Here is a 17,457-nt window from a genome sequence, read left to right as displayed (position 1 = left end):
GACTGAGGGACGGGTGTGCCCGGGAGAGCCGCGCTGTGCCGTGCCCTGGCGGGGCATCACCCGCGTGGGAGAACCAGTGGGGCCGGGTGCCGAGGGGCTCGGTGCCCCCCAGCGGGGCAGAGGCTCCGGGGGTTCCGTCCTGCGCTGCCCCGGTGGTGTCGGGGTACCTGGGAGTCGGCCCTTTCCCAAAATTACAGAATAAGCTGAGTCCGAAGAGACCCCAAGGATCATCGAGTCCAACTCCCGGCCCTGCACAGCACCATCCGCAGCAATCACACTGTGTGCCCGGGAGCATTGTCCGAACACTTCCTGAACTCTGTCAGGCTTGTGCTGTGATCCCTTCCTTGGGGTGCCTGCTCCAGTGCCCAGGCACCCTCTGAGTAAAGAGCCTTTTTCCAACCCAAACCTCCCTTGACACAATTGCAGGCTATTCCCAGGGCTGTGCAAGTGTCGGTCTGATTTCAGTTTTTAACTGCACTCCTTTCCTTGATAACTTGTTCAGTTGAAGAATAAATTGCTTAATTAGAAGCTAAAATATTTCTCAGATGTTGAGTAAATCATAACAGCACATAAAAAGCTCACGCAGCAGCAGCAGGATATTTAGGTAGTATGAACGTCAAAGAGAAGGTAAGCATCTTTGCACATCATTGTTCATTCTGCTGTTAAAGGTGGTCCTCTTACAAAAAAACCTGTGTGCTTATAAAGATTTTGTAAATACTTTATTATTGGAATATTTTGAGGCATTGTCTTTCATTATTATTTTGCTTATTTTTAAATACAATTTTGTTACTTTGGTTAATGTTTTGACTATATTATGGACTTTGATGTCAGATTAAGTAAAAAATAAGTCCCTTTATCTACTATGGGGTAATATGTGCTGTCTTCTTGCAATCTGAAGCTGTGCAAAATGAGCCTCACTCACAGAATCAGTGAGGTTGGAAAAGACCTCTGAGATCAGGGAGTCCAACCTATGACTGACTAACGCCTTGTCAACCAGGCCATGGCACTGAGTGCCATTCCAGACACCTCCAGGCATGTCCAGTACCTCCCTGGGCAGCCCATTCCAAAGTCTAATCAGCCTTTCAGTGAAGACATTCCTCCTGATGTCCAACCTGAACGTCCTCTGGCACAGCTTGAGGCTGTGTCCTCTTGTCCTGTCACCTGGGAGAAGAGTCTGACCCCAACCTCCTTCCAGGCAGTTGTAGGATGATATGGTCTCCATAGCCTCCTTTTTACCAGAATAAACAAATGGCACATTGAAAAGTGTGCACACTTTCACATTAAAGGACCGGAGACTTCACTTCCTCTGTAACTGAAATCTTTCTTCCAAAGGAAGATAATTACCAAATATTTTCATGCACAGAACAGGTATTTATAGGGCTCTCCATTTATTTCCCTCTCTACTGCTTACAGTATTTTCTATTTAAGTCAGGAGTTTTGAGCAGTAATTTTAATTTTTGTGTGTCTCTCTTTTCTTTTATAGGAGGTCTGCGTGACTCTTCAATATCTTTGCTGAACTCATCTAGGTAAAATAATATTGGCCAGTTCCCATATATTATTAATCACATTGCACAGAAACAAAACCTAGCATAACTTTGTGAGATAAAGTTTTTTCTTTCAATCTTTACCTGCCTAAGATTGCTGCCTTTCTGTCCTAATATCCTTACAGGCTTTAAAAAAAAGTATTCATAATAAAACTGTTACACTGACATGTTGCGTTCCTCTTGGAATGCTGCCATGCAATAAATTTTCATTTCTCCGCTAATTCTGCAGCTGCACTTTAGAGTTTTTATGAAGAAATATCCCCCTAGGAACTTCAGTCCTGTGAGGAAGCCCTAAACTAAAACAAAAACCAAAAAGCGCTCCTCCAAGTGTAAACTGTGGCACAACTCAGAATAATGAAAGTACATTTGGCAAATTAATTTGATGTGTCTTAGGGAAAATGTTATACTGGATTTTTCTCAGCTGCTGCTTATGTTCTCAGCCCTTTCCTCTGCCACTACCCAACTGCACATTTCATTCATGAAGCCCCTTCCCCACTCTTAAAACTGTTCTTCTCTCTTGTTACCAAAAGTAAAAATAGCAGTTACAACACCCTCCTGCTAAAACTTGGAAAAGAATGAAGTAAAGTAAATCCAAGTTTCCTACCCCTTCATGTCAGAATTTAGTACTTTACTATTTTATGGGTGCGTTGGTATTTATGGCAGAACTCTTCAGAGCCTTAATGTAAGTCATGCACAGTTACTTGTTAAAGCTGATAAGTGTAATGAAATTGGTTAGGGATGTTTTAGATGCAGGCACTTGCTATCCTTTATTTGATTCATTGATCAAGAATTGATTCTTTTTCCCCTTCTTGTGAGCACCAAAGAAAAATGCTGACAACTTTTTTGCTGGTCCATAGCATTATCTGATCCATTGGTCCATTAAAGCTTCCAGGAGTAAGAAGGGCATCTCATGTTCACTGTACAGTGTGTTCTTTTAGAGCTAAAGCTAGGTGCCACAGCAATGAATTGCATGTACCTGCATGTTCTTTGTTTTTTAAATCTGCCACATTTTTACCTCTATTGATTATGTCTACAAGTAGTATGATTTTCGGACAGACCTTTGTAAGACTTCATGTGCTTCATCTGATTGTTGCATTTAATTTTATCAGACAGCTGATCTATTTGGAAGTAATCTAATGCATAAACATTTATTTAGTGTTGAAGGTGATGCTATCAAGGTTTTTGTACGGGTGCGTCCCCCTTCAGACAGCACTGCATTAACGGATGGAGATCATGGCCTGTGTTTATCTGTGCTTTCATCAAACACCATCCGCCTGCACTCAAAGCCTGAGCCTAAGATCTTCACTTTTGATTGTGTTGCAAATATGGAAACAACACAGGTAATTATTTCCAGAATCTCATAACTACTGCTGTTTTCACCCAAGTTTTGGCAGCTACTATGCTAAGCCTATCTAAAGATGATGTAGTGCATTAGGTCTAATTTTTTGCAGTGGTCAGATTGGAAATACGCTGTTATAGTATACAATGCAGCCCTAAATTCTGCTCTCTAACAGTTTTGATGTGATTTTTTTTTAGCTGTTAATTTCTTTAATTGGAGTTTGAATTAAAATTGAATGTTTTGTTTGTAAATGTTATGGTAACACCATAGAGAGAAAATAAATCTATTGAGACAAATGTATAAAAATAACTGGCACTCAGTAGCTGATATTAAGATGTGATTTCACAGAATCACAGAATGTGCTGAGTTGGAAGAGACCCACAAAGATCATCAAGTTCAACTCTTGGCCCTGCACATTTGTATTTAAGGAACTTCAGAGTTTCTATTCTATTTACTATATTTCCTTCTTATACTTTTGCCTTTTAAATGCTCACCTGGGACAAGTAATACTGGAAAGAAAGTCCTTCAATTTAATTTCTATAATATGGTGATTGATATTCTGAACATAATTTTAATTCTGCTAGGACTCCCAATTCCATTTAAATTCTGTTAAAAAAACAAACAAAACCTCCCAAAAACCTTACCTACTCTAGGCTATTATTTGTGGCTAGGCCCTTCTTGCAGATCTAAGAGAAAAATGTGAAGACAGACGAGGCTAAATTGTGCAGCTCTGTTGAATGCACCATTGTGTAGTGACAGAAGTTGAAAGCTGGATTTTATAAGTGTCACAGGCACCTGGTCTACCGATGGTATAAACTGCATCACATAATTAAAACCACTGGATCAAAATTATTACTATGTACTTGGAAGCTGTTACTATGATGCTGAATTTTATTCTTTCTCTTTGAGTTTATCAAGGAATACATTTTTTTCAGAGAGAATGATTTATGTCACGAAGACTTAGGATGTATCATTTTGCTGTGAGAATTCCAGGGCTCATCATACATGTCTACCCTTAAGGAATGCATCTATTATATACTATAAAGTTATGGCATAGGAAACACTGATATAACAGATACTTAAACACGTGGTGCCAAGTGCTTTTTCTTTCCCTTGTCCCCAGGAGTCTGTGTTCTCAAGTGTGGCTAAAAACATTGTTGAATCTTGTATGAATGGCTACAATGGAACCATCTTTGCATAGTAAGTGATTTTGTAGCAATTACAGTCGTTTCATAGCAATGGTGACATTTAAGGAGATCCTGCTAATAAGCAGTTGGGGTTTTAAGAGGCAGAGCCTGCCTGATGTTACAGTAAACTTTAAAAGTGCTTCCTTACTGCAGCACAGCACAAGGAATGTTCTTGCAGTATTGGATGGTACTCCTTGCCCCTCTTTTGGAGGAATCTGTATGTAGGTGTTATGCTTTTAACACTTAAGGCTAATAATGCTGATGTAAACTCATTCCAGTTTTATTATTATTTAAAAAGTGGGAAGAGAAAGCTAGTGGTTGTAGAAGTTACTGTACTTTTAAAGAGAAAGCTAGTGGTTTTCAGAATGTCCATGGTAAAATGGAATGAAAAATTTTTTTAACTTCACATTTGATCAGCTCAACTCTTCAGTGACTCTTGGCTGCCTGTGGGAAAACTCAGGAATGATAATTTTAACTTTTAGAATGTTTTTAAGGTAGAAATATATCCACGACTAGTAGTATGAATATCGTTATATTAACTTAATATTATTTTTCATTTTGAAAACTGAGGAAGCACTTTGGTCAGAAAATGCTGACTTAAAGGGCTAATGTAATCAAAACCTTACTGGGGTGTTTTTAGTGTAGCACAGCTTTTGCAAAATTATGAAGTCCACTTTGTTACAATATACAAATGTGAAAAAATGAAATGAAATTGCCCTGAAGTTTCTCTAGCATGATTAATAACTACATTAGAAAAAAAAAAAACTCTAAAAGAAAAAAGTACTTTAAAGTCAGATATATCCTTATATCCAAATATATCCTGAGTGACATAAAACTCTAAAGATTGACCCCAAAATTAGTTTTATGTATATATTTGAACACCTTCATTTTAATGCTAATTTCCCTTTCCAACAGAAATGAGGAAGGAAATGGTGGGTGGCAGGGGAGACAAAATGGGATTTATCTAATGGGATTTCTTGGTAAAATTTGCTGTTCTATTTTTATGCCTTTTTAGCTGACTGATTTCTCAACTTGCTTCTCTATCCTTATCTTCAGTTAAGAAAATTTTTTGTTTGCTTGTTTTAAACTTTGACTTTTCCTTAAAAGTTGCAGATAATTGAAAAATTCAGAATAAAGTTTAGTCTCACTTTTTTTTTTTTCTTTTTGTTAGTGGCCAGACTGGGTCAGGAAAAACCTTTACTATGATGGGTAAGTGCATGAGAGATTAATCTTTCAGTGGTTTCTTAATTTTTTTTGTCTTGAAATGTATTCCTCATGTCAGCCGCTACTCTTGAGTACTACTAATTAATTACTTTTTTAATTACAAAATCTCTTTAGGACCATCTGATTCTGATAATTTCACTCACAGTCTGAGAGGTGTAATTCCACGGAGCTTTGAATACTTATTTTTTCTAATTGAGCGGGAAAAGGAAAAGGTACATTTATTTTATAATTGTTATTGCAGTAATGTCTCACAGTAAAGATTAGCTAGGGTTGGTAAACTGGTGTGCAGCCATTAAGTTACCAAGATTATTGCCTGAAATTTATTAATAAGAAATGCTTGCATCTAGTACTCTACCAAATTATAGTACAGTTTCTTCAGATACAAGTGTGCTCATATTTTGAGTCTAGAAATGCATCTAGGTTTCTGGATGTTGGTTGTCACCTGGGCACCAGGAATGTATAGTGCGCAGAATATATATGCAATCTAATAGCTTTAGGTACATGTGAAAAGAGACTTGCTGCCATACCATGACAGACTTCATAAAACCCATCTGTTTATAGTGTAAATTAATGTGTTTTTCAGGCTGGCACTGGAAAGAGTTTTCTCTGCAAATGCTCATTTATTGAAATCTACAATGAACAGATATTTGACTTGCTAGATTCTGCTTCAGCTGGACTCTTTCTCAGAGAACACATCAAGAAGGGAGTCTTTGTTGATGGTGCTGTTGAACAGGTGGTGTCATCTGCTGCTGAAGCATACCAGGTATTTTTTGGCACTTTTTAATGCTGGACTATTCATCTTAAATCTTACATGGTGAATATTCCTCTTGGATTAAAGCACTTTTTTTTGCTTAATTTTTGTCTGTAATGCTTTGTGTCCCCCTATCTCCCCGCTTCGAAACACAGTGTAAAAAAAGCTGTTTAGATCAATGCTTTCTGACTATCCCATACCTGTAAGAAATCATAAAGGTTTTAGAGTTTGGAATACCTGAATGGCACTTACAGTAATTTTTCCCCAATGCTTGCCCTACACATCTCTGAAATCGCAGGAAATGTAATTTTCTGTGGCTAAGTGAGCTCCATGGGTTCCAGAATTGTCAGGTTTATTTCTCCATGAATGATACACATACAGATAGTACTTGTGTGACTTTAATTTTTATTTTAATTATTCTTGTGTGTACTGCTTTCAAACAGCAGTGTCACCTTTGGAGAAAAGAAGTGAATATTATAACATGTTCTGCCACTAAGCTTGACTGCAGCTATATCTTTTTTGCTTTTGAAATACTTATATTGGAAAACAGTAAAAAAAGTCCTTGTCCAAAATCTGTTGCATGGAATTGTGGCTATGGCTGCTTATGTCACCTGTATGTGAAGTACAGTCTGACGCAGTTGAAATTGTTGAAATTGAAATTTCTCATGCTTAGGTATTAACCACGGGCTGGAGAAACCGTCGTGTGGCATCGACCTCCATGAACAGAGAATCCTCCAGATCCCATGCAGTTTTCACTATCACAGTGGAATCCATGGAGAAAAACAATGAGGTTGTTAACATTCGCTCCTCCCTGCTCAACCTGGTTGATTTGGCAGGATCTGAGAGACAGAAAGACACCCATACAGAAGGACTGAGGTTAAAGGTTGGTTCTATAGTATCTATGGCATCTTTCTCCTTTCAGATGCAGTGCCCTGTTCCTTCCACCAACTCCATTCACTCTTATTCCCTCCTGTTTTATAGGAAGCAGGCAACATCAATCGGTCACTAAGCTGCCTGGCCCAAGTAATCACAGCACTTGTTGATGTGGGCAATGGCAAACAGAGACACGTTTGTTACCGGGATTCCAAGCTCACTTTTCTTCTACGGGTAATACATATCCTCTGGATTTTATCTGCTACCTGGGATGTAGAAAAATATATCTCACTGGGCTTTTTAACTATTAAAAGCTGAATTCCAGTGCCTTAAAGTTGTTTCATTATTGGGCATATGGAAAAAAGATTGAAAATTGTCTTTTTAGCCTAAGCAGATTTCTGATCAATCCATTGCTGTTAACTGAAGACAAATCTATTTATTTCCATAAGCTACTACTGCATACATATTTGGAAGTTTTAATGAAAAAAGCACATTTTCTTCCTTATAATTTGGGAAATAATGTGTATCAAAATGTAATATTTAGAGATGTGTTGATACATTTGCTGTGATTTCCAGAATTAGCTTATGTGTGCTTAGGGTTGGTCTGGTGTTAAAGATCAGTTAAATTTAGTCTCCTGCGTGAGAGCTTATAGGCTCTTTTCAAAATGAACACAAAACAAAGACATGAGCAGTCAAAGATTTGTTGGATGTCAGCACTCACCAAAATTCTGTGAAGTGTACATGAATGGCTGTAGTATATTTTTGTATTATAATATAGTATTTGTGCACATACAGTATTTGTATTACAACACAGTATTGTGATCACAGCAAAATTTCTCAATGTTCCATCCCAGTTCTGTGTAGATTGATGAAACTCTGAGGAATTATGTTCTTCCAATGCAACCCAAAATACAAAAAAACTGGAAGAGAATTACAACTTTGTTACTTTAAGTGGTCATTTTTTGAGGTGTCTGTACTGCAAAGAAATCCACGAAAAACTGGAAGAGAATTACAACTTTGTGAGCTGTTACTTTAAGTGATCATTTTTTGAGGTGTCTATACTGCAAAGAAGTCCACAAACATGAGCTTTGCTACTACAGAGTGAGAATACCATCAAGGCTTGTGGACTATTCTGTAGTACCAGACTTTTAGTCTTTAGCTATAAATGTTGCCTCCCCTGAGATGTGAGAACTACTGGTTTAACAGCACAGAAATGCTGTTCGTGTAAAAGGGAGATGATCCTTTTATATCCTTGGTCAAGAATCTGTTGGTTTGTGATTTTGTTTGATAGTTGCAACCAGAAGGAAGATAGGTTGGTACAATGAACAGATGATGTTGAAAGTAATGTTACCACTAATCTGCTAATTACCAAAATTATTTTTGCAGTTGTTTAGAATTTTTTCCTCTCCCTGCTGTTCAGGTGAATAAAATATCTCAATATAGTCTGGGTTTTGAAGCCCCAAATAAAGTATTTAAGGTCACATCCTTTATCCCCACATTTGAAATAAAATTTGAGAAACTTACCTTCTATGTGGATATTTGTTAAGCTAAATTATTTCTGCAATTTGTTCAAAATAATACACAGTGTCTTTTAGGTGATGGCTTCCTATTGTCACCAAAAACATGCAAATAAAACTAACTTCCATGTTTTTAAATAGGATTCCCTTGGTGGTAATGCAAAAACATGTATAATTGCCAATGTTCACCCAGGATCCAAGTGTTTTGGTGAAACACTGTCCACTCTTAATTTTGCTCAGAGAGCAAAGTTGATTAAAAACAAGGTAAGAAAATCAGTTAATGTCTTTATTGTAGCAAGAGACACTTTAACTTACATATCTGCAAGCAAGGTAGCTTCACTGAAGTACTCCTGTGTTTTCACTAATTTAAGTTTATTTAGCTTATTTGAAGACATTAATTTACTTTGTGATTTTTTTTTAAGACAGATTGTTTTTGAAAAGGGCTTGTTTCCTCTTGGTTAGGAATAAAGGACAACAGCTGGACACTAAGTAATGGCTGCACACAGCTCTTATTCATTGCTTGCTCTCAGAGCACTTCCTTACGAAAAAGTAAAAAGTAAATTATACAAAAAATGCAAATTGACAAAAAAAACGTTCTGATTCAATGTTGTTTCTGTTCACTTGTTCTATATTAATTCTAGTGCCCAAAATGTAATTTTTCATGAGTGGTTGTTTAAATGCATGCTGGTATTTAGCTGAAACTGCCTGTGATGTATACTGCTTTGTTGGTAAAGAAGGTCCAGACACAATTCTGCAAAAACATTACATTTTTTAACATCTAATTCCACCTGAAGTGCAACTTGCTGATTTCTCAGTGAATGGAACTTTGCTTTTTCAAGGAATTCTTCCTTTTCTAAGATGGAAGTGGTTCTCAGTAATTTTACTGGTTTGCATTCTTTGAGTTTTCTCTTATCATGTAAGATTTTTATTTATACCTTTTCCTAATTTTCTCCTATTTATTAAAGGCTGTAGTAAATGAAGATACACAAGGAAATGTGAACCAGCTGCAAGCTGAAGTCAAGAAGTTGAAAGAGCAGCTTGCTAAACTTACTTCAGTGCCATCTGTGTGCAGTATTTCTGTATCACAAGGTAAGAGTTGGAGGTGAGGGAGAATTTGCTACTTCTATAACCCAGAAGGTTGGGGACCTTCATTAAGTTTCTGAACAATTAGCATTTTTGTAGGGACTGAGGTACTGGGATCATATTTTGCTTTTGGTTTCTATTTCCTGTACTTGTTCTGCTACCTTGCAGAAATTGTTAATGTGGTTTTATTTTCTTCCTCATAAGTTTGGGTACTGGACTATGGTTTTATTATATGATACCTAGATATGCTTCCACTTCTTAAGATCTTTGCTGCCTAATCCTTTAAGTAACCAAAAGTTTGCATGTTATTCCTTGTACATTTTAGTCAGAGGGAAGGCACAATGTTGCATTCTTTCTATCGGGGCAGGATTTTCTTCCCGCTTTTCCCTTTTTGCCCCTTCCAGAAGAACCTAAGAGGGATGCTTACTTTCAACAGACATTTGATTTCAATATAAGGTGGAAATAGGGTTTTTAGGTAATCTTCCATAAGTTTCTCACTAGGCCATTTTATCTGCAATACAAATCTCAGCAGAGCTTTCCAGTCTCTCACTGAAATGCGCTGCTTGATAACGTTTGATTGCAAGGTTGTAAACTTTGTCTTGTAGCTTACTGTTTTTGTGAGTCAACTCTTTCCTGACCTTGCCAAGAAATAGAAGATACAGCAGGAGAAGTTATGATGCAAGTTAGAAAGTCTTGTCTAATATAAAGCATCTGGGCTTGAGTTTTCCCAAGGAAAAAGTACTTCTATGTTAGCATACAAGTTCAGCCAGTAAAAACAGGTCAGAGATGAGGTAGGACACTGAATCATGGTTCATAAATATATGAATATTGACAGAGGGCTCAATGTTTAGACCCATGATAGAGTTCTGAGGGAAAACAAGTGATGATGGTTAAGCACTGAGGAGGACTTTTGAAAAGAACCAAATATATCAGAGCTGTGTTTGTTCTGTGCAGTTAAATTATGTTTGCAATACTCAGTCACAGAAATACAAAATCTGCTTTTTATGTGTTTCAGAAACATGATGGCATTTTTAAATATTTTAAATCATTATAATGTAGCTATCATGCACATAGATACTATGGTGATTACTATTCCATAAATAAGTATACTTGCCTGTATTAGAACATTCAGACATGCTATTTTGAATTAATTTCTAAGTGGATTATTAAGCCCTCTTAATCCCTTGTGTGGACACTTTCCTTCCAGATTAAGCCACTAATTGTCCACATAATTCAAACTTATTTTCCTAAAGTTCCTTCTCATAAACCAGTCAGTCCACTTTTAATATGTACAAACTGTACTAATAATGACTTAGTGTTATCAAATTAATTTCTGAGGGATTTTGCATTTTATAGATATGCTTAGCTGAACAGACTGATTCTTTTACTTTTATTAAAGTCCACTGCAAGGCTGTTTAATGCTTGAACAACTTTGTTAATTATACAATTATGTAAATTAGCTCTGTTCTTTATCAACACTTGCAGGTGACTCGGAATGACTGTCTAAACAGTGTGCTGTGGGTATGGCACATGATCTTTGTGGAAGAATTACACTGTTTAAAGAATTTATTTGAATTTACTTTACACAACTGTCATGTTATAAATGTAGAAAAAGCCGTCTAAGTGGTGTTTTAATAAATATGGCATTTGTTTCTTTGACTTCCCCTACAGATGCTGTTGAAAAAGGGAAGAGCAACATAAATTACATGAACAACTTTCTTGAAGCAATGTTGTTCTGGGAGAAATCAGAAGGTGAAAAGAAGGTAAGAAAACACTGATATTCTTAAGTGCATTCAGTGTCCTTTCTGGTGAGAGACCAGTGAGCATATTGAAGCTGACTCTCTTAATGATTTTCCTTGATTTTGAATAAAAATACCCTGTCCAAATATAACAAGGTTTCGTAACAAGAGAACTTAGTCAAATGACATTTAAGGTAACATCTGTAGTGCTTAAGGACAATGGTTTAGTAGTGGACTTGGCAGTGGTGGATTAATGGTTGGATCTGATGATCGCAAAACTCTTTTCCAACTGAAATAATTCTATGTTTCTCTTCTGTCTTTCAAATTCTGACAAGCCATAGGATATCTTTGATAGTATATTTAATTTTAAGGGGTGAGGGCTTTATTGGGGTTTTCTAATTTAAAAAAATTGAACACAACAAGCTTCTGTTTTGCTGAATTTTGAGTAGTTTAATCAACGGTGTGTTTTTTGAAGCAAAGTCCCAGTCATTCTCATTTTATTGTTCTTTGGTCATGGTATAGTACTGAAACAGACAAAATGGACTTTTTTCCTAAAGAAAATTAACTGAAACAGGCACTCCAGTGATGTGCATCTGAGGTGCTTAACAGAATACTTACTCTACTAGATCATATTGGAGTTTCTAAGTACAATTTTTGCAACACATGTAATTTTGGTTCTTGATATGAGCTGTTGCTCTCTACAAATCTGCTAAAAATAGTCTGTATTCACAAAATTACTGTCAACTGAGATTTTGCATGATTTGTCTGCCTGACATTTGTATGCAAGATGTGCACCTTAAAAATTCACTAATCTGTCTATGTACTTTCTAAGAATTTATTAGAAAAAGTGGCACAGCTAGAAGAGCTGTGTGCCAAGAAGGAAAAATTTGTTCAGTCCAATAAAATGATCGTTAAATTCCGGGAACACCATATTGTTCGCTTGGAGAGGTTGCATAAAGAAGCTGGTGGAATGTTATTGCCAAAAGAGCAAGATGATCTCCTCAGTGACTTGAGGGAGGAAGTGCAGATACTCAGAGAACAGGTAAAGTCTTTGTCTTTTCTTTTCTGGAACAGTTTTTTTTTGTGTGAGACAGCTCATATGTTGTAGTCCTGTGATGGGTGAATAAAGGCTTTTTAGGAAGGTTAAGCAGAGGATGGGGGATGGGTTCCCTTACAGAAGCATCTCAAACACATGGGGCTTCCCTATAGAAGAGACAAGGACTGGGTTTAGAGTTTGACTTTGCCTAAGAGGAGAGTTTAGTAAGAGTGATACTGTGGTGGGAGCTTGCCACAGGCCACCTGATCTGGGTTAGGCAGAGGACCAGGTTTCTTTTCAGCAAGTCAAGGAAGTCTCCAAATCACAAATCCTCATTCAGATGGCAGACTTCAAGCTCTATGACATCAGTTGAAATAGAAAGACAGCAGGATGGCAATAATGCTGTGGGTTTTGAAAGATAAGACACATGCCAGGTGGACGTATAAAGGGGGATGTGTCCTGGAGCTGTTTGAAGAACAGCTTTGGGTTATTTAGGTGTCTGGTAGGTGTGGTGTCATTTGTGAGGCAGTTTTGAAGAACAAAGAAACCCAAGAGAGAAGGCAAATTCTCGACAATTTCCTCCAACACAAGGAGGGAAGAGGAGTAAATGTCTTGGCAGAGTAGCATAAATCTGTAGTTCATAATTGAACTTCAAAGGAAAGGGAGGAGGAAAAGAAACAAAGTTCAGGTCAGTCCTTTATTGACTACAGAAACATTACTATGGCCTGCAAGGAAGATTCCATTACTATGGTGTTGAGAAAGCCAAAGTTTAAAGTTGGAAGATTCCATTACTATGGTGTTGAGAAAGCCAAAGTTTAAAGTTAAAATGGAAAAGGGTATCGAGAGCAGCAAGAAAAGCATCTTACTGCTTTATTACCAGTAAAAGAGTAAACACATAAGATGTAAACTCACTATCTTGAGTGTATATTCCAAGGCAGTAAGAAAATTAACCAAAGAAAAACTGAGTAGTTTTAACCACTGTGGGGAATGCCTCTTTTCCTTTTCTATTACAGTTTAATCCTTATTAAAGGTAGTAGAGGAACAGCTAGATAGCTATAGCATTGTCTGGAAAATAAAAACTGTTGAATAAAACATTGATTACCACAGATGGAACAACACCCACGAATTGCAAAATATGCCATGGAGAACCATAATCTCAGAGAGGAGAATAAAAAACTTCGTTCTTTACAATCAGTTAAAAAGGCCCAAGAAATTGATGCTCAGACCATTGCAGAGCTAGAAAAAGCTTTTTTGGAAGCTTCAGCCACAGAGAAAAGTACTAAAGGTAAAAATATGCTAATGTTTTCCAGATAAATGTGCTTACTGTGTTTCTGCTGTGTGCAGCATAGTGTTGAAAATGTCTGTCTTGATGTATTTTTGCCTTCCTCAAAGTGGTACCTGAAGACTGATAAAACAATTTCACTTAATTGTGTTCATGTCGGCCTTCCAGCAATAGGGAATTTTGATTTGCATCTTGTGAAACTCATCTATAATCTCATTTTGTGCTCCTTAATTAGCATGAAGACTGCAGTAATATTAATTATTACTGGGTTTTGTGTGGGCTGTTGCCAGTACCTATTTTTGTCAATCTCAATTGCTGCTGTGCTGTTCAAAAGCTGACAAACACTTTCATTCTAGTGAAACTTTAGGTATTTGAGCTGCTGTGTGATTTCAGAGGGTCTGTGTTTGTTCTTTAGGTCACCGCTTACATTCCAGCACCATGTCAGTGGAAGGCAACTCGCTGGCATCTGTGGAAAGGCTGAAAGCTCATCTGCTGCAGACCCAAGCTGAACTGGCAACTTCAAAGCAAGAATACGAAGAATTTAAAGAGCTAACCAAGTGAGACAAAACAGTATTGAAATATCTGTAATTAAGTGGTTTTAAGTCATTATTCATATCGATTTTTGAAAGACTCAGATCCTGATTATACCAGCTAGGCTGGTTCTTTGCATGTAAGAAAGGGCCAGCTTGAGGATAACAATATGCACACACAGGGTATGTTCCTGTTGAACTCGCTAATTCCCAGACTAGGGAACAGCCATCGTTAAATCTGAAGGTACATCTGCACTGCTGCAGGTTTTCTTGTCTTTTCCAAAGCCACTCTTGATAGCAAGATGCAGAAAAATGCTTCACACCATGCAGGAGATGGACATACCCTTTAGTTCTGGTAGTCACCTCCTTAACAGCGCTGCGAGAGTTTGGCTTAGTTTCCATGCAGAGCAGATGTCTTCAGTAATTGAAATAAATCAGGTGGAGGTACTGACAGGAAGTAGGAGTTGATGGGATAGGGGAGAATGAGAGGGGTATTTGGGGGTTTGGTTTTTTGCAACAATAGTTTTTAATATAATCACTTAAAGTCTGCAAGTTTGAATCAACATAAATGTAGAATCCAAGCACCCGAGAAAACTGGATGACCTGTTTGTTAATTTTTTATCTCAATTTCAAAGATTTTTAAGAAGGCAATAAAACTGTTATCTTGAGACTTGTTATGGGAACAAAGGTTTAATTCAAATCAGAGCCAAGACATGGTGTCAGTAGTACATTTATATCCATTATATCCATAAACATGAGGTAAGGCTCTACTTTGCCCTTATTAATGTAGTAAAGAATTTACTGTCATTGTTCTCCTAGAGGGCATCACAAGATAATGGGAGTGGCCTCACTAATACCTTCAGTGTTCATATGCATGTGAATAATACATTACTTCACTTGATTAACCCCATTTCTGAAAAATTCAGATCTTGTAACTGCAGATAGAAGAAAAATAGCATTTCCAGCAAATGTAATGCAAACCTGGAAGGCAAAAGGGACTGATCTTTTAAAAATTTATTTTAATTGTACCTTACAATGTTGCTTTCTGTTGATTTCAGTGAAATTAAAGTGCTATTCTAAAAGCATCAGGCACAGTTTTGCCTCCCCACTTATATTTTTACAAAGCAAAATACTTATATTTTTACAAACTAGCTTTTAATATCCTTTTTGCTCTTTTAGGCAATTGTACAAATCTGTATTTTTATTGTTAGGTTTCTGTGTAGCAAATCCTATGAACTTTATAAATAATAATATTATGATCTACTGAGATTATCAATTCAGCAGTCCATCAATTGTTCCATATCATTAATTGCAGTAATCTCTTTCTATTTTTATATCTTGATTACTTTATTTTTCTGCCCATTAAATAGATTTCTATTTTATGTATTCCATGTTTTGTGAATGTCTTACTTTCTTGTTAGTATGTATGCACCTTGTTATCAATTACCAACATTTTCTTGGTGGAGTGCAGTCAAACAGAAATGTGGTTTTCAGCCTTTGGAGTCACTAAATTTAAACTTGTTTCCAGTTTCAGAGTGACAAACTTTACATACAGGTTACATATGCTGTAACTGAATAAAAGTAGAGTAAAATAGCAATTTCATAAAAACAACATATGCTAATTTTTCTGCTGTCCAATTGCAGTCAGAACTTCTACTCTGTTCCCTAAGTGTTGCTGCAGATGCCAAGAGCATGAGGGAAAATGATTGCATTAAACTGCCAAGAGATTAAATAGTATGTTTCCATTTGTGCATAGACTTTGACCCTACCATTATGACAGTAATGGCAACTATCACAGTAAAGCATGTAGCTCTGCAAAATACCTAGTGAAAATTATTCCTAAATTTCTGCTCAACTGTTGGATTTCAGCTAAAGTACTCTTAGAGGGAAAAATAATCTTAACAGAGCAGCACTTTCAAAAAAAAAGTCTTTAAAGGATTTTCTTTAATCCTGGCAAGCTCCAGTTTAGACTTCTCATATAACTGGATAACATTTTTAAAGCTTAAACCCATATTGGTATGGGTGATATCACTTTCTCATAAAAGGAACTGCAGAGCTCTCAGCTTATTTCTTACTATGTAATGGATTTTTTTTCTGACATGTTTAGTTATCCATCTGCTTGCTTCATTATGCAGGCACAAATAAGCTGCTTAGCTTTTTAATTTTTTATATGTTATTTTTTACTTTTTAATACAGCAGTAGTGGCTTTCTTCTCAAAATAATGCATTTTGGTGTTCGGCTAAAAGTTCAGCTGCAGTTTTCTCATTGGCAATACTGCAGTGTATCCTTACTGATAGGAAGGCATACTCATGGAGTCATTTTGACAGTAGCAAAATACTTCCTAAACAGGAAAAAACAGATGGAACTGGAATCAGAGCTCCAATCCCTTCAGAAAGCCAACCAACATCTTGAAAACATTCTGGAGGCAACCAAAGCACACAAGCGCCAAGAAGTCTCTCAGCTCCATAAGCTACACAGAGAAAGCCTTAAGGTATGAGAATAAGTTTATTTAAGGCCATGCATACTTACTCCTGAGTTGTGCAAGAGTACAGACTGTCATTTGTGTGATCCCTTAGCCTAACTAGTTTTCTGGAATGTTCTCCCTATGTGATAAACCAAATAGGCTACTCTTTGTTCTAGAGTATTAACTGAATGGCTGCTACTGACATCAGATGACAAATCTGAAGAAGTAATAGTAGTTCAGAACTAGCCACTTGAAGTATTTTATTTAATTATTCTGCTTATAGAATTCAAAAAATACAATACCACAATACAATACCAAAAAATACAAAATTTTAATTTAATTTTACAGTTAAAATAAAGACTGCTTTGTAATCTTTGTAACAGAGCATAACCACTCCAACTAGAGCTTACCAGCTAAGGTCTCGCCTTGTGCCGCGAATAAGCCCAGATTATAATTTTGAAGATTTTCAGCATTCTGAAGAGATGATGGATGACATTCTAAAAGAGCCAGTTCCTCCAGAGATGAGTGAACAAGCATGTGAAGCCATTGCTGAGGAGCTCAAAATGGCACAGGTGAATGTTCTGAATAAAAAGTGAAGTGTATGTGCAACTTTACAAAAAAGCAGGCTTTGCCATGAAGTACCTCCCCTGCACCAAGCGCATTTTGATTTGCATGGGAAACTGAAGCCTCTCATTAATACTTAACACTAAACAGTTCTCTATACATTGTACTTGAAAGAGGATTTACAACAAAAATACTGAAAGTGATTTGAAGGTTGAATAAGTAGTTTGTTGCAGGATGTTCATACTTTTTTCTATTTAAACCTGATAACTTGTCTCTGAGGAATCCTCTTTATAAGTTGACAGCTACATTTGGAACAGTATACAA

At 36.8% G+C, this 17,457-nt stretch overlaps 1 protein-coding gene across 1 annotated transcript in view; it reads left to right on the top strand.

Moving 5' to 3' along the window:
- Positions 1-1,485: 1,485 nt before the first annotated feature.
- Positions 1,486-17,457, top strand: part of KIF15 (kinesin family member 15) — a 32,387-nt gene continuing 16,415 nt past the window's right edge. Inside the window, exons 1-16 of the mRNA XM_014308197.2 lie at positions 1,486-1,526; positions 2,701-2,884; positions 4,007-4,083; positions 5,242-5,279; positions 5,409-5,506; positions 5,878-6,057; positions 6,719-6,928; positions 7,027-7,152; positions 8,577-8,699; positions 9,401-9,524; positions 11,190-11,281; positions 12,090-12,299; positions 13,401-13,578; positions 13,991-14,132; positions 16,455-16,596; positions 16,953-17,141. Coding sequence (XP_014163672.2) covers positions 2,870-2,884; positions 4,007-4,083; positions 5,242-5,279; positions 5,409-5,506; positions 5,878-6,057; positions 6,719-6,928; positions 7,027-7,152; positions 8,577-8,699; positions 9,401-9,524; positions 11,190-11,281; positions 12,090-12,299; positions 13,401-13,578; positions 13,991-14,132; positions 16,455-16,596; positions 16,953-17,141 — 1,944 coding nt within the window. The 5' untranslated portion in view covers positions 1,486-1,526; positions 2,701-2,869. The remainder of the gene's footprint in view (positions 1,527-2,700; positions 2,885-4,006; positions 4,084-5,241; positions 5,280-5,408; positions 5,507-5,877; positions 6,058-6,718; positions 6,929-7,026; positions 7,153-8,576; positions 8,700-9,400; positions 9,525-11,189; positions 11,282-12,089; positions 12,300-13,400; positions 13,579-13,990; positions 14,133-16,454; positions 16,597-16,952; positions 17,142-17,457) is intronic.

The sequence above is a fragment of the Geospiza fortis genome, unplaced genomic scaffold (assembly GCF_000277835.1).
Source record: "Geospiza fortis unplaced genomic scaffold, GeoFor_1.0 scaffold346, whole genome shotgun sequence".
In the NCBI taxonomy this organism is placed as follows: Eukaryota; Metazoa; Chordata; class Aves; order Passeriformes; family Thraupidae; genus Geospiza; species Geospiza fortis.
This window is presented reverse-complemented; position numbering and strand designations above follow the sequence as displayed.